This window comes from Lutjanus erythropterus, chromosome 14 (assembly GCF_056507025.1).
Source record: "Lutjanus erythropterus isolate fLutEry1 chromosome 14, fLutEry1.hap2, whole genome shotgun sequence".
Classification (NCBI taxonomy): domain Eukaryota; kingdom Metazoa; phylum Chordata; class Actinopteri; order Lutjaniformes; family Lutjanidae; genus Lutjanus; species Lutjanus erythropterus.
The window spans coordinates 21,755,225-21,778,844 of NC_139330.1; the positions used below are offsets into that span (position 1 = coordinate 21,755,225).

The window sequence follows — 23,620 nt, forward strand, 5'->3', positions numbered from 1 at the left end:
ATAATCATGATCCATGTTGAGTGAGGACAACTAGGCAAGAAATATAAGGGGAGGGCCATAGTCTCAGACTTTGAAAATCCCTAATATTTGGCAAATCTTCCCACATCATCCTCATATGGCCATGTAGTCATAGAAAAATTATCTCTCTATTGCACACCAGAGCAAACACGATCTCTGGGTCCCTGTTGACCTCTCTGTAGTACCTGTAATGAAACACGTGTTTAAAATGATCAGCATGGGGTGTTTACTTTACATACTGGAAATCCAGTCTTGGATGGGGGTTATAAAGATGTGATATTCCAGTTTCATGTGTCCAGGATGCATTGTGCGGTACCGGAGACATCCTTCTGGTGGCGATATGCCGATGAGCGTGAGCAAGGTCACACGGTGTACCATTCTGCTGTCTGCGCTCCTCAAACGCTGCAGCTGCCGTCGTCTTCCCGACTCCACACTGTCGCACAACCATGGCGGACAGCGCGAGCGAGAGCGACACCGACGGAGCGGGGAGCAGCTCGGCCACCCCGATGTCGTCCTCCGCTTCAAATTCGGGAAAGCCGAGCATAGTCATTTCACAGTTTCGTCTGGAGGAACTGACGAACCGCCTGGCCTCGTTACAACAAGAGAATAAAGTTCTTAAAATTGAGCTGGAAACGTTCAAACTCAAGTGCAAAGCCCTGCAGGAGGAGAATCGGGACCTCCGCAAAGCTAGCGTCACCATTGTGAGTAACGTTAGCTAGCTAAGTAGCTAGCTAGATGCTAAACACACGCCACTTATTCTGTTGCATTTGTCAGTTAGTTAGCTATGGCTAGTGTTGTTTGTTTAGCGATAAATAGCCAATGTTCACAAATTTAATGTGTTGCATAGAAATGTTATCTTTATTTGAACACAACACCCTGGTGTTTTGCTAGCTCTGCCAGCATTAGCTAGTTGGGCATGTTGCTCATTTAGCCAGCGGGCTAACGTTTGCTAGGTGGCTGTGCTGCGATAGCCAGCTAGTTTGCTTTGTTTTGCTTTGCCTTGCTAATCTTGGCTAACGTTAGCTAAACGGCTAACGTCAAGTTAAAGGGCGTTAAACATTAGGTGGGCACCTCACGATGCAAGTTACTGGACTCCCGTTAGCTATTTGGTCAGCTGATAACTCGCTGCAAGACACTGTCACCACGTTATGACCAACAAGGATACGGTAACTGAGTGAAAATAAATAGCCCAGCAGCAGCATTGGCATGGACCGATGCGTCATATATCTTCATGCTCGGTTAATCAGCCCCAGCTTCATAAAAATGTGTAACCGATCTGCTGGATAGATGGGAAGTATGTAGGCCAAACTTAGCGAGCTAGCTAAATGCCAGGCTCATATGTTGGCAAGTCAGCCACAATGCAGCCTCTCCACCCTCTGTAAATGTGTGAGGCTTAACTAGCTGTTTGGTTTCTATTGTCCCCCTCATTGTTCTTGAACAACTGACAAATTCTCCCAGCTTGCAAAACAGAGTTTAGCTTTGAGGTCAGTGAAGAATGAGGATGGAGAATTTGACACTGCTGCTAACAAGGACAGACGTATCATCACACTGTAATGCTAGCTGGTGTAGCTGCCCCAACACATTTCCTTAGTGCCCCCATGTTTCAGTCTTCCCCTCATTGTAGGTCATCCATTACTGCAATATATCTTGAGTCATTGGGGAGATTTTTTGCTTCCTCTTTGGCTGGCAGACTTCACTGCAGCAGATTTTTGTTGACTGATGTGTGTGTTTGCAGTGTATGCACTGTTGGTTGTTACAGTCTAATCAAGATAAATGTGTACATCCTACAGTTTGATGTGCCAAATGTAAGAGTCTATTTCACTGACATTTGCCTGCATTTGATTTTGTCCTCCAGCAAGCAAGAGCAGAACAGGAGGAAGAATTTATCAGCAACACCTTGTTCAAGAAGATCCAGGCCCTCCAGAAGGAAAAGGAGACTTTGGCGGTCAACTATGAGAAGGAGGAGGAATTTCTCACTAATGAACTGTCAAGGAAACTCATGCAAGTGAGTGATGGGAAAAGATAGAAAAATACATTTTTAACTCTTTGGTTGGAGTTGTTTATACCAGGCACAATGGAGAATAGCCTTACAACAGTTTGAATCTGAATCTTTTTTGATGACATATCACGTTGATAACAAATATCTCTGTGGTACGGAGATGTTTTCTTAATCCTCAATTATGCAAAGTTTTTGGCTGCAGTTTTGCCAAGCGTGTTCAGCTTGAGCTTGCTGGGTGTGTGTTGACACACACAACCCCATGTGTGAGTGTGCAGCAGCTAGTGCATTATCATCAACTGTATTGGTACTTGCCTGAAGCCTGGAACAGCTCAAGATGACTTCACTGCGGCTGCTAGCTACTCTAAATGACTCTCAAATTACTCTCCTCCCATCTGTCGGTTATTTGGTTCAGTCTGTTTTCCACATCTTATTTTCCCAACTGCAGAGCGTGCAGCACATGCATGCATGCATGCTCTCACACTTTGAATGGCTCGATGTAGGCTGACTAATGGTTTGTTGATGTGTAAAGAAGTGGGAAACTGAAGGGGACACATGCAAATGCCTCAGCAGACCCTGCTGTCGGTCATACAGATGGACTTGTTTGGGGTTTTGTTATCTTGCCTTCTCAGTTAACATGAAACAGACCCATGTCTGCCTCTGCCCGTAGACTTGGTGCTGACAAATGGCCCATAGGGTGTGTATGGATGTATACATGGGCATGTGTTAAACTCTTGTGATGAGAGAGCGAGAATTGAGGAAAAATGGTAATTTATTTTACTGGGTGTGTAAATACTCCCGTGCAGTAGCACTCTTGTAAACAAATTTGTCTGACCTGCATTTTCACCAGCATTTTACTGAAGTTGTCTAAACGTCAGTAGCCAAAAGACTCAATTGTCTCAGCAGGTATATGAATCATTGCCCTACCTTTCACCACCTTGAAAGCCTATACACAGTGAACAACTGTTGACCCACGTGTTATTAATGCAGGTAATGAAGGGAAAAACTTTAAGACACTTACCATTATGCACACATTAGCACATTGCTACTGTTCTGGTATGGCTTACAGACAGTCACTGCTCGAGGGACACAAGCATCCAAGTAGAATGGGTATCGTTTGTTTGTTTGTTTTTCTGACACTGGTGCTGAAATTATACTTTTAAAACGTTACTGGTTCCTAAATGGTGCCTGAACGAATACTTAAAAAACCAGCTCCAGTCGTCAGACCTCAACATTAAGACAAATTTGAACTTGAAAGTGAACAATATATTATATGTTAGTGTTTTAAAGAATCTTGAGGAATTGTAACATAAAGTCCTATTAATGAATCTAAACACTTAACCTTGCATAACAGATTCAAATAATAAATAAAGTCTAACTGAACTAGACTAATACTAATTTAATACTGAATAACAGTTTCAGTAATAGTAAGAGCTAAATAAATTTAGATTTTTTTATTCTTCAGCAGTTCTTTTTTCAGACATATGATCATACTTTCTAACATGAGGGGAGTCTCTCGTCATCATCAGTGGTTTTCCCATCACAAATAGAAATGGCAAGTTATTATGACATGTCACATCTAGTGAGTTATCTATATGAGCCATCACCAGTGTCACGGACAGGCACACTAATGCCCTCAGAAGTGCTAGGCATGGGATTACACAAGCAGTTGAGCATGGTGCATCCCTCTGCTTTCAGGTCTATCCTGTGCATTGCCAGATGCTTCCCACATTTACACAATCATTTTTACACATTTGTCGGACATCCCACCCGCCGTTGAAGCCTTTCAAGTAAAATACAGACACATTTTAGACTTGTTAGCGCAACATTTTAACCACAGATACTGCATTGGCTGCTTTGACTTGTTGCATTGTATCAACATCATTGCCATATTTGATCTTCAGAGGTTTGTGATCTACATGGAGCAAGTTGGAACACACCCCCTAATGTTAAGTAGCAGTTTGGTAAAGCGTCTGTAACATCCTCACCAAAGGACTGTTTCAATTGACATTAAGGCATGTGGCACCAAAATGAGACCCCGTAATATGCACTGTGATTTGATCTGGTAGCTAACAGTCATGCAGGAATCTGTGCCATATTGGCAACACATTTTGGTACCCAACCCTGCAACCAAGTGAGATAAAATATCTGTCCATAGGCTGAAAAATAACATATTTTCACGCTGACTCAGGCATAGTTGCCACACAGTGCAGTGTGGTGGAGGCCTGTCATACATTAGCTGGTAGTTGTGTTTTTTAAAGGGATGCACTCTATCAAAACAATTCCTCAAATTGTTGGTGTGTTAATTAGAAAAATAGCTGCATTGGGTGTGGCAAAATTTGGTTGCCTTTTCTGTCAGCCAGGATACCACAGAGCAGTCAACTCTGTATAACTGTAGTCATCTCAAGTTAAAAACATACAGTGTATTTTATTATTTTTTTAATTGATCTAGATGTTTCGAGATGTTGTAGCATAATGGAAATGGTGATTTTCCCCTCTCAGGTCTTTTCCTATGAATGAATTTGCATCCCTTTTCCCGTAATGAGTAATCACTTATATAATTCATCACACAGCCGTCCCATTTTGAGTCGGTGCTGAGCCGCACCCATTCTTTGTATTGGTGGGCTGCCAAAGGTGGTTACTTTGGTTGCCAAATCATTATTTTACACTATTTATTCTTCAGGGAAGTTTAACTATGAATCCGGTAGAAATGTAACATTACTTCCTGTTTTGCTATTCTCTCTGTGTAACCTAAATGCTCTGACACCAGTGTGTTTGCTGACTGTGGTCATCAAATAGTTTTTATGTGACTCACCATGAGTCTCTTCTTGTGCTCTTGCTCCTCTCCCTTCTTTTTCATCATCTCTCTCCTCTTTTTCTCTGTCTGTGCACTATCCCTCCCTTTTCCATTCCAGCTCCAGCATGAGAAGGCAGAGTTGGAGCAGCACTTGGAGCAGGAGCAGGAGTTCCAGGTTAACAAGCTCATGAAAAAGATCAAGAAGATGGAGAATGAAACCATCTCAAAGCAGCTAACCCTGGAGCAGGTATGCCTGTGGTGGTACAGCAGGAAGATTTCAGCCTCCTGTGAGGAACAACATGTCCCCGAACTCGTGTGTCCAGTTACTGTTGTAGTGTGAGATGCCAAAATTTCACCATCCCTAATTCTTCCCACTGAATGTCAGCTGGAAAAACCTTATGGTCTGAGGCTGAGTCCAACCTGAGTGCTGAACCACTCCCTAATTATTCCATGCTCTGACAGGATTTTTCTGTGGATGTGCCTGCACACATTAGTTTTTGCTGCTCATATGAATGTATATGTCAGTGATGCTTGTGTAATCAAATGGCATGTTTACAGAAAACGTGATTTAATTTCACCACAAAAACACTAATGAGCAGCTTATTTTAGCTTTAGAGTCATCTCATACCAGTTGGCAATAAAGAAATCTCTATAGACCAGCCTGCATCGTTGTTTTTCTATCACTGTGGCTCTCCAACAAGGCGACATAGGGACCGCAGCTCTATGAAAGAGAAACTTATTTGGACAGAGATCTTGGGTTTTGCAGCATACTGTATTTGTGTGCAGTCCTGTGAATGCTTTTCAACGTCAAGGTTTTTGTATCTCTGAACGTCACTCTCTGCTCTTCCTTTTATTCTCCAGTTGAGGCGGGAGAAGATAGACCTTGAGAACACATTAGAGCAAGAACAAGAAGCCTTGGTCAACAGACTGTGGAAACGAATGGACAAACTGGAGGCTGAGAAAAGGTGTGAAATGATCTTTGTGTGTAAAACATTGCATTATATAGAGACGAAGGTCATTTAAAATCTGCTCCTTGTGGTTCTAGTGTCAAAGCTTGTTAAACCCATGGTGTTACAACACCTGAATTTAAAACCCCATTAGTAGTAAAAAACAAAAACAATACTCAATAACTCTTTGATTCCACAACAAAAAGTTTTTTAAAAAGTACACAAACTTTTTCTTTTTTTTTTTCTTTTGCCTGTGCAGAAAAACTTACAGAACACTATCTAGTTTTGCTGCATGCCAAATGCACCTTTTTTTTGGTTCATTTGTTTTTTTCTAATATAGATTTGGTATTGTCTGTATTGATACTACAATACTTTTGACAACCTTAGTTTAAGCCCATATCTGTACTCGAGAACATTTGAGAACCACACTTTTTTGAGCAGTATTAACCAAGGCTGAAATTATGCTTTGAAAGTAATTACAAATTCCCACTGTGAGTTTCAACTGCTTGTCTTATCAACTTCCAGTTGCTAACGCACACATAATCACAAACACATACAAACGCCTGCCTGTCACCAAAAACAAGCGAATGAGCCTCAGTTATGGTGCAGAGTAAAATGACAAATGATTTACTAACAGTAACTTTATCATTTAGATTCCACATTTTGAGGACAATATTTTTAGAGGAGCAAATTACAATAGACTGAATAATTACTTCAGAAAGGTCTGATTATATTGGAAATTTGACAGTTATTTCAAACCAGAGCCATTTTCAATCTGAAGATACACAGACAAAGGTTGAAAAAGTTTTATTATTTTTCAGAATCCAGTAAATTGTCTTATGTTTACCCCATAGCCTTTTGTAATATCTAGAGAATTTCAAATAGGCCTCTGTACACAACAGTTGCCATGCCCAATAGCCAGTCTTTGTTAGTGTTGTATAGGGTTTCTTTGTAATAGGCAAGATGTCAACATGGTGTCCATTGAGATTACAGTTATAAAATAAATGTTTTAAATGATAAGCACTGCCATGCAGCTTTGCTTGAGGCCATAGCTGCCAAGCTTGTCATCATGCCCATCATTTGTGTTGATGAATTCTAATAATTGTGTGGGTTGTTTGTTTTCTAAACCAGAATCCTTCAGGAGAAGTTGGACCAGCCTGTATCAGCTCCTCCCTCCCCAAGAGATGTTTCCATGGAGATAGACTCACCAGAGAACATGATGCGGCATATCCGCTTCCTGAAGAATGAGGTGGAGAGGCTCAAGAAAAGCCTGCGCACCACTGAGCTGCAGCGTAAGTGGCCTCTCAACTTGTCACATGATCCAAGGGAGTGTGGGTTCTGAAGGGGCAGATGCCCTCAAGTGTTGTTTAAGGATGTGATTGGTAAAGCTGATCTTCTGATCCGCTATGAGGGACGAATTCACCCTACACCCAGGCATGGGGTTCTTTTCCACAGACGAGAAAGAAGAGGATACTTAAGGTCCTTGTCTGACACAGTTCACATCATCATTACCCTCCACTGGTCACATTACACTCAGGGTATATTAAGAGGTGGAGCTCCACAGGGGTTAGCCACAAGCCTCTAAGAAAGTCGGTGTTAGTCTTAAACTATCATTCCCCGCTTTTCTTCCTTTTGAAAGGGGTACCCATTACACCTGAGCATCTCAGATGAGACAAAATATTTTTCTTTATTTTCATAAAATGTGCCCTAACTGTGGCACCAAATAAAACAGCCTACTGGACCATAAAACTTCAAGGGGCTACATCGGTAATTTTTTTGTGATTTGCTAAATACCTCAACTTTTATAATGGCCAACAAAATACCCAACTTTAGTGTGTACTTTATATACCATACTTCATGGAAATGCAGATGCCATTTTTAGAAGTGTCCTTGGTGCTTTCAAGGATGCTTTTGAGGACTGAAATGTTATCTTTGTGGTGCATTCAACATTCAAAAGTTTCCTTTTTTATTATTATTTTTGCATTTATTAGATAGGGCAGCTGAAAACTTGACAGGAAAGCGGGCAGAGAGAGAGGCGAGATGACGTGCAGCAAACTGCTGCTGACTGGAATTGAATCAGGGCCACTGTCTTTTGAGGATGATGGGAGTTCTGTGGGTCATTGAATGGCAAGAAAAATGTAATATATATTATTACTTGTTTTATAACTATAAGGACCACCAGTGACCCGTTAGACTCAGGAACAGGCTAGCGTAGTATGTGAAATGCAACCAGACTCTGGATCTTGCCTCCCACAATGATCCAGTGATTTAACAAACAATCAATATGGTTCTCTGTCTTTTTTCTAATGTTGCTTGTGACATTGCAATAAAATGATGTTGCAGATGATTTTGATTTGTAAATCACTGGCAGCTGTAACCAATTTTTAGTTAAGTTTTTAGTTTGTCTTTTGGATGAAAGCTTATTTTCATAACTTCTTAAAAATGTAGGGCAGTGAGAGTCTCTGAAAGCATGAAACACAGTGTACTTATACAATAAGTCTGAACTATCCCTCTCTTCGTGATCATGTCTCTGATCAGTTTCAATTGCTTTAATGAACTTTTTCTCCCCAAAACATGATCCATGGCAGGCATAAGGAGAGAGCATAGGCTGGGAAACCATGTGGTGTGTGGTTGAATCCATACTAGGCCACTGCGTTATCAGCTGTGTTTGCTGGCATATTAAAAACAGCTTTTCATGTTTTATGAGTTCTACTGAAGCACAAAGGGCGTGGACAAAATAACATACACATCTTACAGCATAACAGCACAGCAGTAAATACCATTTGTTGAAGGTAATAACACTATCGTTGTTCAGTCAGTAGGTGTAGACCCAGCTTGATGTATCTTAGACAAATTAATGAATTAATGGTGATTAATCTCAACACATGCCTGGGAGTGTCACTCAGTGTTACTCTGGCTATGTTTTATTCTAACCACTAGAGGGAGCTGTCAGACCGGCCTTTAACATGAGAAGCTGAGTCAAGCAGACGTTATTGCTACTGAAAAAAAGACATTGCATGGTTTATAAGCAGTGGTTTCATTTATAACTGCGTTAATAGAGATTGACAGTGACCCACTATCACTTTATTTCTTGAAACATAATTTTGAAAAGAAAACATTGTAACATACAAATAAATTGCATTGCTCCATGAGCTCTTTAAAGGGGTTTAGTTTTTAGATAAAAAACCTTTATTTGGGGGTTTTCACAAATGAAACAATTTGGAGATGCTAGTTGTTGTTAATGTTGATATACAGTGGCCAGGGTGTGACCTTGACAATATCTCAGCTAATATCATTTGTTCTTTGTGTCCCCTCCCAGACACGGAGAAACGTGCCCAGTACATAGAGGAGGAGCGACACATGAGGGAGGAGAACATCCGGCTGCAGAGAAAGCTTCAGAGAGAAATGGAGCGCAGGGAGGCCCTGTGCAGACAACTCTCTGAGAGTGAATCCAGTTTGGAGATGGACGATGAGAGGTAGAGGATGGGACACACAATCAGCCATTTATCCAAAAAAGTCACACAAATTTAAGACTTAGGGGCAAATTCAGGTGTCAGCTAACTATGTGTGGTAGATGAGAGATGTCATGGTGTCCCTTATGCACTGGATTCTGATGTTGCAGAGTGGCTCAGGAGGCATTTGGCTCCACTGGCCATTCACATGGCTGACATTGCTGATTGGATGAGGGAGACTGAACCTGTGAGAATGAAAAGATAAAAGAACAAAAGAGGGAGGGATGTAAATGACAGCAGGCATGTGTACCACATCAGCACACAACAGTTGCTCTTCGAATAATCAGTCTTTTTAGTGTTATATAGGCTTTCCTTGTGATAATCAAGATAACAACATGGTGTCCACGGACAGTCATAAAATAAATGTTTTGAGTGTTTAGTACTGCGGTGTAGTTCTTATTCAGGCCATAGTTCCCAAGATTGCTTCTGAAACCAGTGTCCATCTGGACAAACATTAGAATAAATTGTAGTAAGTTGTGATCCCTTTTTCGACTGGTAGCCATTTCCATAGTAGCTTAGGGACCCAAATGGCACCCAGTAGGTCTGCCCCTGAAATACTGATGTTTCAAAGTCAAGAAGGGCCTGAGTCAACTTGTATTTTGTCGGTCGAATCTCTGCACTTTTGTTTTTTAGCTTTGTCATTGAATACAGAACAGTGCAGGGCCACTGTAGGGCTGGGAATCAGAGCATTGAAACATTTAAGGCATTGACTGAATTAATTCAGTACCAAGTGGTATCAAAATGTCTCCAGTCAAACAAAAAAAGGTATCAAATGAAGTACTGTATCATACCACTTTAAGGGTACTGGTTTAGTATTGGTTTAAACAATACCCAGTCCTAGCTGGCACAGCACTAAAACGGTGTGTAGATGTGGCTGTACGAGACTAATGTAGGGGCAACAGCATGGCAGGCTGTAAACTTTACTAACGAAGTGTCAAAATGACCCTAAACCACAGAAATAACTGACAGAAGTGGAGGAGGGCAATAGAAATGGAGGGCAGCGCTCAACCAGTCTCTGCTCAGGTGATGACTCTCAGTGAAGTCAGCTAAACTACTGACGATGGTACAGCCTCCTCTACTGCCTAACACTGTGATTGACTCTTAGGCTGACTGTGCTGTCAGCACACTGACTGGAAAGATGCTTTGTGGAGTGCTGGGATTTTATAACTGAACTATGAGCAGGATGCCCAGTTTTACTTTCTCTGACTGTGTGGAAATCTGATCTTTTTACATCACAGATGGCAAAGAAAGACATTAAAACGTGAGGCAGGCTTAAACATGAGTCATGTAAGCTGATATAGGAGTTTACTGTGGTGCTAAACCAGAAAAGGAAAGAATAGTTCATACTGAACAGCAGAAAGTGAGTCAACTGACAAAGTTCTCTGTCAGGTACAGCCCTGGTACTCAGACGTTCTGATATGAGGTCATCGTTCACGATTCAGCATCATACATATCATTATCTTTTATATTGCCTATTGCACTGACAGTGGTGTCTGTCATGTCAGTGTTCCTTTCGTTTCTGTTTATGGAGCTTTGCGTCATTTGTGCACCTTTTTATTGATGCACCTTTTGATTTGAAGCTAATAAAAGGTTCCATGTTATGTAATGTATAAAAATATCCCTATTTGCCTTGGCACCATGATTAAACATAAACCTTCCTACAGGTCATACTAGTGGCTACAAGCTGCAAGACTAAAATCAGTGTGCAATCTGAATGTTGTTGCCCCTGGCAATGGCAGGAGGATGAAAAATAATGCAGAAACACCTGTATCATCCTTGAACAAAAAATTATGATATATCTCTTCCCCAGAAAACTAACACTCTGAGGGTACAGCAGGTTCATTAGGAAGTTGGAATATAGTGAGGCACCGTCTCTTATTATGTTTGCCACACATACCAGTTAGGCTGAGTATGAGCACTTTTAAACACCAACTTAAAGTAGCCGTAAAGGAGGTTTTCACATCGCATATTAAGAGATTATCACTGAGTCTTCTCATTGATTTTGCACATAATTGACATAACTGTCTTTTTGCTTAACAGAACCCTTGAAAATATAGAGTAGTTATTTTGTTTTTTGTTTTCCGGACTAGAAATATATTGAATTTTCATTAAGTTATCCTTTTATCCTCTTAGGTACTTCAATGAGATGTCTGCACAGGGCTTGCGAGCAAGGACTGTGTCCAGCCCTATCCCCTACACCCCCTCCCCAAGCTCCAGCCGACCCATTTCCCCTGGTAGGTACATTTAGGATGGCCACTGTTCAGGTAAAAGTGGTTAACGAGGTTTTTATGTTTGGCCAACAGGGCAATAAGAAGCACCTTTGAGATCAACAAATATGACTTGTTGCCAGAGGACAAACTTAATCTTTGTAACAAAGTGTATCATTAATATCTTTTATATCTTGTGTCAAATTTAGAACAAACACTCATTGACATTCAAGTCTCTTAAAGGTCAGTGTAACAATAAATAAATCCTTGGTGTAGATAAATAGTCTTCACTGTATTTCCAATCAAATTCACTTTCTGTCCTCTTACATAATTCCACTGACAGCTTCTGCAGCCCTTGTTTTTGTTCATAAAATGCTGTCATGGTTGCATAACAAATGGTTACCTAACAAATTAATTGTTCTGACTAGAATTTATGAAAGACAATGATTTACTATCTCACTTCAAGTCAGTGGCTGAATTATTGAACATGAAACCAAGAACCAAAAACATACTTAAACAATCTACAAGGAGTTTATATGACCTACATAAGCAAACAACACTATCAGCGAGCAGATTGGTTGTTTCTATGTAGATGGTCTTAATGCCTGCAACTGGGATGGATTCTCCTTGAAATACAGCATGCAGACTGGAAGCCTGTGTTTACGTTTTTACATTTTTTTGTTGTTCCTTCATACTATACACAAATACAACATACAGGTAATTAAATTCAGAATGGAATGTGATAAAATGTAAACCTAAAATAAAATAATATATACAGGTATTTACATATATATGTACATATCTTGGAAATAATTCTGTTGTGCAGTTTTTAAATTCTGTTGAATGTAAACAGCAGCAACAAGATGGTGATAATTTAACTGACATCTTCACAATAAAAGTTCAAAATCTGTGAAACGGTGTCCATCAACTGTGGCTGCATCATCAATGGAAAAACAGTGTCCACCTCCCCCTGTGTTTCAGCAAAAGAGAGCCTATGTCACACCCCTTCGGATGGATCACCGTGGGACTTAAGTTCTGAAAAAATATTAACTGTAGCCATTGGCGAGAGACAAATTATTTTTGATTCTGTTGTTTTTTCATGGTTGTTACGAATCACACATGGGACGTTGGTGTCAATAAGATATCAATTTAAATGATAGTCTTTCAAATAAAGACAGTCAGCTTTTTTGTAAAACTGTTGAAGTATCAGACTGTGAAGATACATTATTAGAAAGGCTACAAACCAAGACGTAAGAGCGTAAGTGACATGATTTTCTCTGTTCAAAAGCAAATAAAAGTACAATGCCTGTGTGTTTTTGTAGCATCATGTAGTCACAGCAACAGCAGATCTTACTTATTCTTTTGCTTGGGCACTCTATAAAATTTATTTATAAAATAAATGTGTAAAAGAGAAGTAGCAGTGTTTGAAGCACCTACTGGCCGTTGGACCTTCATGCACAGCTGTTGCCATTGCATTGTTTTTTGTTACCTTAGAATGAGCCATTTCTGTCTAGAAGCTGGTCCTCTCCACGGAGGCTGTCATGTTTCTCCACCATATTTCTACAGTAGACCAGAACGGTCACACCAAACACCATCACCAGATGGGGTCTTTTGCTTTTTGTGCATGTTTTGTAGCCACCAGGTTCACCTACACACTTGTAAGGGGAGGGCGACAAGGTTTTTGCATTGTACAGGCTCACTACCAGATGAAACTAAATCCTACACACTAGTCCTCAGGTAATCAAGAAATCAAGAAAAGAAGTTCACAAGGAACAGTTGTACCTTGGTGTTTATATCACTACAGTTTATAATGAGTTGTTTGATGATAGTATCAAAAGCAATTTAAAGTTGGTTAATAATGAAAATGAGCTAAATCCTAGGAAATATCAACAACATCAACACAATAATAAAGGGTAATGAGGGTAAAAAACATGAGAATGTATACATTTGTGATATTGAAGGGTGTTTTTGGTTAACCAAAACTGTAATCTCCCATGCAATACTAGCTTCAGAGTCCAAATTCTCAATACAATGCTGAAGAAAATTGAGACATTCCAAGCCTGCTTAATCATATTTGGTGTGCTTCAGCAAGATATCAGATTACAGCCTAAATGTTTACACAGTGATAAGTCGGTACCAGACCACTGCACATTTGTTTTTTTCTGTTCTATCAGCCAGGTAAAAAAACATTCACAAGTCTTGGGTAATGCTACTTCTAATGTCTTGACAACAAGAGCTGAATTTATAGTTAAACACAATGACTTGGAATAAGAGTACATACAGTATATGCAACTCTCTCTACATGTCTGTCTTCTTGTCTCTGTCACAGGTCTCTCATATGGCAGCCACACAGTTGGCTTCACCCCTCCAGCAACGCTGTCCAGAGCTGCCATCTCCCACTACAACACCCCTGCCCTGCACGTCCACGGAAGCTCCTCTCACGCCGTAGCGGTAAATAACATCTACCCACACCTCCTTAAACAGACAATCTTATCATTCATTCAACCTTCATGTAATCTCAAGGAATCATTGAGGAAGTGTCCTAATTTACAATTATGTCGAGAGTACAGTTAGAACAGAATAAATACAACAAAATGAAACAAAAAATGGACCAGTTTAACAAAATATATGATGGGAAGTTTCCATTAAGAATTTCATAAACAAATAGAATTCCTGCCTGTCGTGTCTTACTGTTAAATATGTCTACTCAGCCTTTTTATAAAACATGCAATGCTGAGTGGAGTAACTGTTACCTGTGATAAATCTTTTGGCAAATTGAGTGTTTTCACAGGTATTTATTTTCCATTTATATGAGGACTGTTGTAGTTGTCTTGAGTTTGCAACCCAGGGTTAATTTTCTTTTTCTTTTTTTTTACTTCAAAGAGTTGGGAGGTCCAATGAAATTTTTAATTGCTTCTAAACTGTTAACAGTCAGCAAGAAGATTTTCTATTTTATATATTGAAGAATTTCTTGCAAAATTGCTCATTAGTTGTTTTACCATGGGTGTGAAGCAAAATGGGCAATGACTCATTCACTGTTCACCCAGTATGGGGGTGTTCACCCAGTATGGGGGTGAACATTACAAACGTTAAACCTGCCAGAGAAAACGGGCTTAATCTTGACACAGATATTGTTGTTACATCACACAAGACAGCCCACTCTTATATTGATAGGATGGGAACCTACAATAGGTCCATAAATGTCCCAAGGTCCAGTTGGATGTTCATTTATCTCTTCCATAACACGGTAATAACTGAGTCAGCACACCTTATTTGCGTCACATGTGTTTCTCTATTAACTTTTTAGTTATATTTTATACCCCAGTCATGGTCCATGTAAGCGTTTGTCCTCACCGATGTGTTTGACACACTGTTGATATCCTAACTGAAACGACACATAAGGTCACAGCAGGCAGGAGGACTTCAAGTACGATAGTGTTTATTATATCATTCATGTTTTTCCCTGTTGTACTAGTAATATTTATTGGTATATTGTTGTCAGTTTAGATTGTTTTTTTGCTTGACAGCTTGATTAAAAACAAGTGTAGAATTTGAATCCTCTACTGTCTGGTACTGTCCAGATCAGACCTGAGTCTTGACTGAAACTGTGACTCGGCTTTGACCAAGTCCAAAACATTTTGCTTTGATTTAGCACTTCCCTACAAGTAGAACCTTGTTGACTTATTAATTTCTCCACCATTTTTTATATATATCTCACATTAAACTTTCTATGTCTCACTCTTATGTTGTTGAGCTTCAGTGAACAGGTTCAGGTTAACACTTTTGACAAAACTTCCTTGCAGTCACAGCATTCATTGGGTAAAAATTCAAAACATAGAATGAGGTAAAGGCAGCCAAAGTAAATTTATACTATACCTCCCGTTTTCTCCCACTCTGGTATTCTTCATTATCAGGACGGTACACACCACATCTCTCCCATCACCACTCAGCCCACCCAGGACTTTAACCCTGGAAATAACTCCGTCTGGAAGATCAGAACCCCAGACAGATTATTTTTTTTTCTCTAAAAACCCTTTCTTCTTTTCTTTTTCCATTCCTGTGACTGGAATTGCAGTGGTCAGGTCATGACCAATAGCTCAGAGGGGGAAAAATGACTGAAAAAAAGTAACCTCACCATGTAATTGTATTTTCCTTCAGTGCTTTGTAACGCTAGAAACAAACAAACACAAGAACAAAATAACTGCTCTTGCTTCTCTTTTTAGTCTTTTTTACATTTTTACACACTGTACCTTTTAGTTATATCTGCCTAAATCTAAAAAAAAGACCATATGAGAATATCTTCACATGATGTTGGTTGCACTGACTTTATCCGAACACCTCAGTTTGCCACAAGATGAGCGATACTTGTTTTTTCAAGCACAGCTCCAATTCTAAAAAAAGTGGGACATTGTGTAAAATGTAAATGTAAACAGAATGTAACGATTTGCATAAATGTTTCGACCTATACTACCAATACTACCTATAATACCAATTGAATACAGTACAAAGACAAGATATTTAATGTTCAAAGGGATTAGATTTATGGTTTCTTGTAAATATAAACTCATTCTGAATTTGATGCCTGCAACATGTTCTAAAGAAGTTTGTCTGGATAGTAGCACATGTTGCTCCAAACACAGCCTCAGGGCATGGGGCATACGCTGTACCAACTGAGCTCTCTGGGGACCCCAAGATGCTGGATGTTAATTAATTTATTTTTTCTCTCTGTCTCCTAACAGAGGCCCTCCCCAAGAAGAAGCACCAGCCCCGACAAATTCAAACGTCCAACACCCCCACCCTCCCCCAACACGCACTCAGGAGCCCAGCAGGCTCAGCCTCCGCTACCCCCACCAGCTCAGCCCATGGTCCAGTCCATGTCCTCCCCGGCAGCTATGTCGCAGCACGCAGCAGCACAGCAGCCTCCCTCCCAGCCTTAATGCAACACACAGTCTCTGTCTTTGCGCGCGAGTGCGCCCACTGAATGCCACGACGCTACCGCAACAGCAGCTTCCATCATTACCAGCTCTGGAAGTCAAGTTTCTTACTCTTTACCAACTCCACAAAAGAAGCAGCTTCAAAAGTTTTAGAGGGGAAAGAAACAAGACGGCGGTTCACCCTCAATGAAGCAAGCCGCCTGCCAAATCCACGCGTGGCGTTACTTAACTACTCTTAAAAGGAATGGATGGACTGAAAAATAATCGCTTCTGGGATTTGTAGGCCAATTATCTGTTCCACTTTCTGTCTTGTACATGTTATGTTTTTTTTTCTTTGCTTGGGACTTTAGCTGGTTGGAATTGTTGTTGTGGCGCTTCTGAGATAGCACAAACAGCACATACAGTATGTTTCATGGTGGTGTTTACTGATAGGTTGGATGTTTGGATCAGTGATGGATGTATGGCTAGAGAAACGGATGACTTAATAGATGGATGTGGTCGATTCTTTTCATGCCTATAATATGACACTCAATTGCAGTAATGTACTCCACTCCTGCTCACCCCACCCCCTTTGTCTCTGAAGCAGTGTCAACAATTCACCCCGACCCCCAACAAGCTGAACACGGCTCTGCCTAGGTCAACTGGCGGTGTCGTAGAAAACTGCTGGGAGTCTCTCCATTATAGGGCATTGATCAAATAGAGCTCGCGCCACAGTTATTTTAGTTTCTGAAAGCATTCGAGGCTCTGCTGCTCTTCAGTTAAAACGGAAAGGAAAAAAAATCATTAAGGAGGATGGACACTGGTACATAAACCACAGATAAATGTCGCCTTTTGAGGTGTTTAAAAATGTAGTCTGAGGTGTTACAACTTAGTCATGTACTCAGTCTCTTCTCTGCTCTTCTCTCTCTCTCTCACTCTCTCTCTCTCTCTGGTGTATTTCTGAAAGCTTCTATCATCCTTGTGGATATTCCTCATCAGAAAAAGGAAAAAAAACATAATGCTCTTTACACTAAATATACATACTGCTAAAACATTCTAAATGAATGGTACTGTTGAACTAAATTTCTATGTATGATTAAAGCTCTTGAGATGACAACTTCTGTTTTTAATTGTCAGTTTATGGATGGCATACTGTATGCTTCTCATTTGTAATGTGAGAGCCATTGATCATTGATAAGCTTTGTAGACTTAAGAATTGCTGCAAATAACAATCAGTCTATTCTTTGATCGTTTTTTTTCTCAACAGGAGACTGAGCTTTGATGCACATGCTGAATTTGACGCGTCCTAACAGGTGCACAGGTTTGAAAGGGATTGATCGTTTTGTGTGTTTTGCTTCACTGGACTGTGTTTTTTATGGAAATTTTGAGGTCTCACTGAACAACCCCTGCAGCAGTAATGGAAAAATGTTTGTGCCTTAAATAAAAACACACACCACCACAGCTCACATTCTTATCTGGGAGGGAAAACTTGTTAATATTTCTCAAAAGGAGTAAGCCATACATTTAGTGATGTGTGGCACGTGCACAGATGCTGCTGAGGAGTTAACCTTCAGTATAATGGAAAAATGTTGCTCGGATATCTCTGGCCTCTCCACACTTCAGCACTGGTAAGACTTCATGTTTTATTGTCTTACTACAATGGGTTATAGCCTTGTAATGTCTGACATTGAAACAGTTTGCTATGAAATTTGCTGAGAATTTGAGATAAATTTGGTACAGACGTTCATGATCTCTAAGGATGAATGGTAATAACTTTGGTTCCTTGACCTGTTAAGCTCAACTGTACTTTTTTGTGCAAATTATCAAATGTTAGCCAATGTCAATTTTTCAAAATAGGTTAATTATGGAAAAAACATAGCATGTCAGACTTCTAGTGAGTCAACGTGTTGTCATATGTACTGATTTCCCATAAATTATTGCTGTGCAGCTAACTACCAAAATGGCTGTGTAGTCAATGTTGTCAAAGTGTGGTGGCAGTTGCAACTCACATAAAGCTGGAGTTTGGGATTGCTAACTGTATTAACTAATTGTCATTTCATTGTTTTTGTTGACTAATGCTAGACAAAAACAATCAAATGACTAAAACTAATGATTTAATGCATGAGCAAAACAAAACCATGCAAAAAGGAAAACTCCATAAACCAATGCAAATCACTAAGTAACCTTAACGCAGAAAAAGTGTTGGATTTGACTTTCCTGTTTGGAAGTCAGAAGCTGTTCAGTTTCTGTTTTAGCCAAAATATTAAATCCTGCAATACATATGTACACTGCTCTCTGTATAAATAAGTCATCCACAACATTAAAGCCTTGATAGACTTCACAAGACCTGTGATATTTGGCTCTAACATATTAGCAGAACCTTTAAATGGTCTAGATTGAGAGGTCGGGCCTCCATGGATCAGACTTGTTCCAGCACATCCCACAGATGCTTGATTGGATTGACTTTTGGTTCGTTTGGAGGCCAAGTCAACACCAGAGAACCTTCTATCAATGCTCCATGGTCCTGTTCTGACAGTCGTGCCGGTTGTGGGTGCTTTCTGCATTGGTCAGGGGTCAGAATGAGTATTCAGACCAGTTTGCGGGTATGCATCCCCATACACAACAAGCTGTGTTCTCAAACCTATCATTGCTTCATTTACCTTTTCTGCAATTTGTGCTACTGTGGTTCGTCTGATCGGACTTGACAGGCTGGCCTTCACTCCCTACACATCAGTGAGCCTTGGGCACCCATGACCCTGTCATTGGTTTACTGGTTGTCCTTCCTTGGATCATTTTGGTAGGTACTAACCACCTGGAACACCACACAAGACTGTATAGAGAGCCTCTGATCCAGTTGTCTTGCCATCCCAATTCATCCCTTGTTAAAGTCGCTCGCTCAGAAGAACTGACTGTTCACTTCCTGCATAATATATCCCACTTATTTACACGTGCCATTGTAAACAAGATGATTAATGTTATTCATTTTATCTGTCAGTGGTTTTAATCTTGTGGCTGATCAATGTATTAATGGTTGATCAATGTCTGTAAATATCTGGTTAGGAACATGTATCATATTTGGATTTCATATTAAAATCAGATGGCAATAAGATTAGTAAAAGTGTATTTTGCTCTGCATTTCAGGCCAGTGACGTTTGACCCTGCACATCATCAGTTCAACAGAAAGTGGATCAGTGACTTTGCACCACCACCGTACTTCATGTATTTCTTTTACAGTGATTTCCCAGGTGCTAAAACAACAAACACGACAACAACATAATCGCAAAATTAATTTATAAACCATGATCATAGGTTATATGGCCTTGGTGTGCAATAATTAAATTGTTCCAATCATACCTAGAGATAAGTAACTAGTTCAAACTGGCTACGGACCGGCAGTGTTTTCATAAATCATTCTGGGATCATTTAACATCGTCAGTGATTGTAAAGTGGGTGCAATAACCCGTGGCGGGAGGAAAACAGGGCAGAGACGACAACCTATGCAACACTTTAACTTCCATCAGATCTCGATCAGTAACTGTAGCCCATTCACACATGCGGCCGGTTCAAACTGACCAGAATCAAAACACAAACCCCATCATAAGAGCGACATGAGTATATCTTTGTCCAAAGACTTGCTGAGAACTATGATACAACCAAAGTGTATTGTGTGTTTTTCTACCATGTTCCAGTGTACTCTCTGCAACCTGAACTAATCCAAGCAGGAATCTGGACTGGGGGCTCAGGGTGGCCATGCTGGGTGCTAAAACGGCCTTTCACCTCTGCAGTTTTATGGAGCTGGACGGTCGAACCAAGAGACATTTATCCAGACTGCAGGGTGGCTCTGTGCGTTTACACCTGCCAAGCCTCTTACGGAAGAGAGCAGCAGGCCGCTGCTTCTCAGGTTTTTACAAAGGTCCAAGAAGGAAAGAAAACAAACGTAAAAATGTCAGAATATCAGGTCAGTGCACACAAAACTTTCTGGGAAATTTGTGTGTGTTTACTAATGGACTGGATGAGTAGTAGTTCTGCGGTGAGGGCAGAAGTAAGTGTTTCATATTTGCCCGTTGAAATCTCACATTGGCAATATGTTTTGAGGTACAGTACACAAAGAAAGACCAAAGCCTTGTTCCATGGCAAAATAGCTGTACTTAGTTTGATTAGCAAGAGATTATATCCACTCAATAAGATATTTTGGAATATTATGAGGAATATTAAACAGCTGGTACCACTGAACATGTTTTGATGCCAGATTTGTTTGTGATTCTCCTGAGAGCTGACGAGATGCCGATTTGTGACCAAAGATTTAGAAAATATAACTAAATCATTGCAGTGCACCACCAACATGAAGAGCTTAGCCTCACCTAATAAATCATCCTCAACATAGCAAATACCATAATAATTAGTGGATTTAACTGCTTACAAGGTTACCTATATGTCACCATGTTTGAAAATGTAATCTCAACATTCTTAAATTTTAAAATTACTGCAGGCAAGATTATGACTGAAAATGATGCAGGTTGACAAAAACAAGATATTAGAGTTAAATTAACCTGTTTTAGAAGGGTTATAATTTAATTATGTTGAATTTAATTATTATTGCAATATACTGTGTCAGATTTAACATAAATTACATGTGATATTCTGTCACATGGAAATTTGGCTTTCAAGTTATTGCATGTTGTTTTACATTACGTATCCAGTAAATTCTCTGCATGTGTTATTGTTGCGTTCTCTCTCCTCTCGCACTCTTATGAAAGCAGTGATCTGCAGTTCAATTCTGAGTCTGTTCTGTAGTTTTCTAATAAATAATAAATACTGTGGGGCGCCCCTATAGCTCAGTCGGTAGGGCGTGCGCACCATGCATCGAGGCTGTTAGTCCTCTGCAGTGGCTGCCGGTTCGAATCCCACCTGTGGCTCATTTGCTGCGTGTCATCCCCTGTCTCTTCACCCCCCTTTCCTGTCATACCTTCAGCTGTCACTGTCAATAAAGGCAAAAAAAATGCCCAAAAAATAACCTTTGAAATAATAAATACTGCAACTTAAAAACATATATAAAATAACTGTAACTTCTGATCAACCCATATCAATTTCAGGCTTAAATGAACAATTTCCAGTAAGTCTGGCCCACTTCTGAGCATGGATTCAAATACAGATAATTTAGTTGCATGAACATATACAGACAGATAATAGTGTACTTGCTCATTATACATACTGATTTGTGGTAGAACCAATAATAGATGGTATAATCCACATGAGGTGCAAATATAAGGGGGCCCAGAATGGATCCTTATGGGACACCATCAACATTTCAGGAACTTGGTTTTAAAATATCTGTAGAGTACAACACATGGTTGCTTTTAATAAAGCAAATTAGCAATGTCACCCACAACAGCAGTTGCAGCAGTTATCAAGAAGGTATATATTTGGACTGACCTGAAGGAATGTACAGAGTTGAGATCTTACTGGTATGTCTGGAAGTGTAGACAGCTTAGATATAGGCCAGTAATCATTTAGGTCAGCAGTGTCTCCATCAGTGGAACCACTTGATGTTGTAATATCAGGATCACAGTGACAAAGAGGGCACAGACTCAAATTAAGTTCTCCAGCAGACTTTATAGGCCATGTGCCCTCGTGTGCTCCCTCTGTATCGTCTCAGTCTCGAGGTGTTGCTTTGTCAGCTTTAATGTTCTACATAGATTAGATATCAAATTGATCAAATGATAAGATGATTGTTTTTTAAAATTAATGATAGTGTGGCAGCAGTGTGGAGATTTAAGTAAATTCCAGACTCTTTACTTTTCCAGATTACAAAGCCTTTAAACTTTAAATTTAAGAGCCTGCTCTACTTTTCTCACCCAGAACAATTGGTGCTATATTTATAGAAATTGGAAATGTGTCAATAAATGTATCAAATAACTTATGCAAGCAAGTGAAATTCAGCACGAATTGATTCTACTGTAGGATTAGTCAATAGTGTTAACAGTGTATCATAGCCGCTCTGTTATCCGCTCCCCCACCCTTCCTATACAGCCTCTCCCCCACATGCACTACATCTGGTTTGAACTGGTCTGGAGCGACATGTCAATGTAATGCCAGTGTAGAGTAGTACAATTAACTGTGCCTGCCTTGTTCTCTTTTCACTTAATTTTTCAGGCAAAAGGGGATTACAGAGCCTAAATCTTTTCTGTAAGACCCTTTCTGGCAGCAGACCTCAGCTCTGGGAAAAAGTATCAAAGTTCCTGAAGAATTTTGGGTGCATTCAGTGTGAAAACCTGTTTGACCTCTTGTGTGCTCCCTTCATCCCTCCCCCATTCTCACTCTGCTTCCTGTCCTTTCATCTGTCTTCTCTTATGACCACTTTTCTTTGAGTCCTACACTTCTCTCCAGTCCTCTCCTCTGCTTTTTTCCCCCATTGACTTGATTCTTCAGTGTTTCTGACCTGAGGTTATGACAAGAATGGGTGTGATCACATGGTGATATCATTTTATGATGCTGTGGGAATGAGAGCAACTCGTCTCTTCTCTTGCACCACAGTATGAATGTATTAAATTACTAAACATGAAACAGGAAAGAATATTTGTCAGTAATCAAAATTGGGCTCATGCTCTGTTTAAATGTGTCTATTTCTTTTGTGTTGCTTTGGGTAGAATGATGATTGTTTTTTAAGTTGAAGCTAAATAAAATAAAATTATATGTAAAAATAAATTGGTAAAAAATAAAAATAAAAATAAAATTGAAAGTTGTGCAATATTAATAAATGTCTAGAATTCACCTGTGTTTCCTTGGCTTCACTCTGAGAAATACAGCTTTCAAAAGGGTTCTTCATGAATGGCTAAGATTCTAGCCAGAACCATTTGTTTCTGAACAACCTTTTGTTTAAAGGATGACAGGAAGACAAGACTTATGTTTCAAATAGTATTTTTGGATGTAGATGTATCTAGAATCATTTCACTACTTTTTTTGCCTCATCTGTTGATTAGAATATGGTTCTTCATAGAACCCTCAGAACAGGGTTGTAGGTGAAACCCTATAAAAAAAAAACAAAAAAACAAAATGCTATTCCCCCTTGGCATACACCATTGGAATATAAAGGGGCTCTCAGTAGAGAGGATTGGGCTCTAGATGGAACCTTTGGGATATAAAAGGGTTCTAAGCGGGCATCCCTATAGCTCAGTTGGTAGGGTGTGCGCACCATGTGTTGATGCTATCAGTCCTCTGCAGCAGCTGCTG

At 39.9% G+C, this 23,620-nt stretch overlaps 1 protein-coding gene across 2 annotated transcripts; it reads left to right on the top strand.

The window, feature by feature from the left end:
- Nucleotides 1-347: 347 nt before the first annotated feature.
- Nucleotides 348-17,851, top strand: LOC146315547 (coiled-coil domain-containing protein 6-like). 2 transcript variants are annotated; one of them, XM_084735643.1, is made up of 9 exons: nucleotides 352-719; nucleotides 1,874-2,023; nucleotides 4,930-5,058; nucleotides 5,673-5,776; nucleotides 6,890-7,050; nucleotides 9,078-9,234; nucleotides 11,404-11,504; nucleotides 13,807-13,928; nucleotides 16,217-17,851. In XM_084735643.1, exons 1-9 carry the CDS (start codon nucleotides 465-467, stop codon nucleotides 16,412-16,414), a joined length of 1,377 nt encoding a protein of 458 aa, XP_084591769.1. In that variant the 5' UTR covers nucleotides 352-464; the 3' UTR covers nucleotides 16,415-17,851. The 2 variants fall into 2 exon arrangements, with proteins under 2 accessions (XP_084591770.1, XP_084591769.1); XM_084735644.1 differs by lacking the exons at nucleotides 13,807-13,928; nucleotides 16,217-17,851 and adding an exon at nucleotides 12,459-12,723 and having other exon boundaries at nucleotides 348-719.
- Nucleotides 17,852-23,620: the final 5,769 nt, after the last annotated feature.

Coding starts and splice junctions, on each gene's coding strand:
- LOC146315547 (XM_084735643.1), top strand. CDS start 465: ATGGCGGACAGCGCGAGCGAGAGCGACACCGACGGAGCGGGGAGCAGC. Junction 7,051..9,077: donor GCGCACCACTGAGCTGCAGC/GTAAGTGGCCTC, acceptor GTCCCCTCCCAG/ACACGGAGAAACGTGCCCAG. Junction 11,505..13,806: donor CAGCCGACCCATTTCCCCTG/GTAGGTACATTT, acceptor TCTCTGTCACAG/GTCTCTCATATGGCAGCCAC.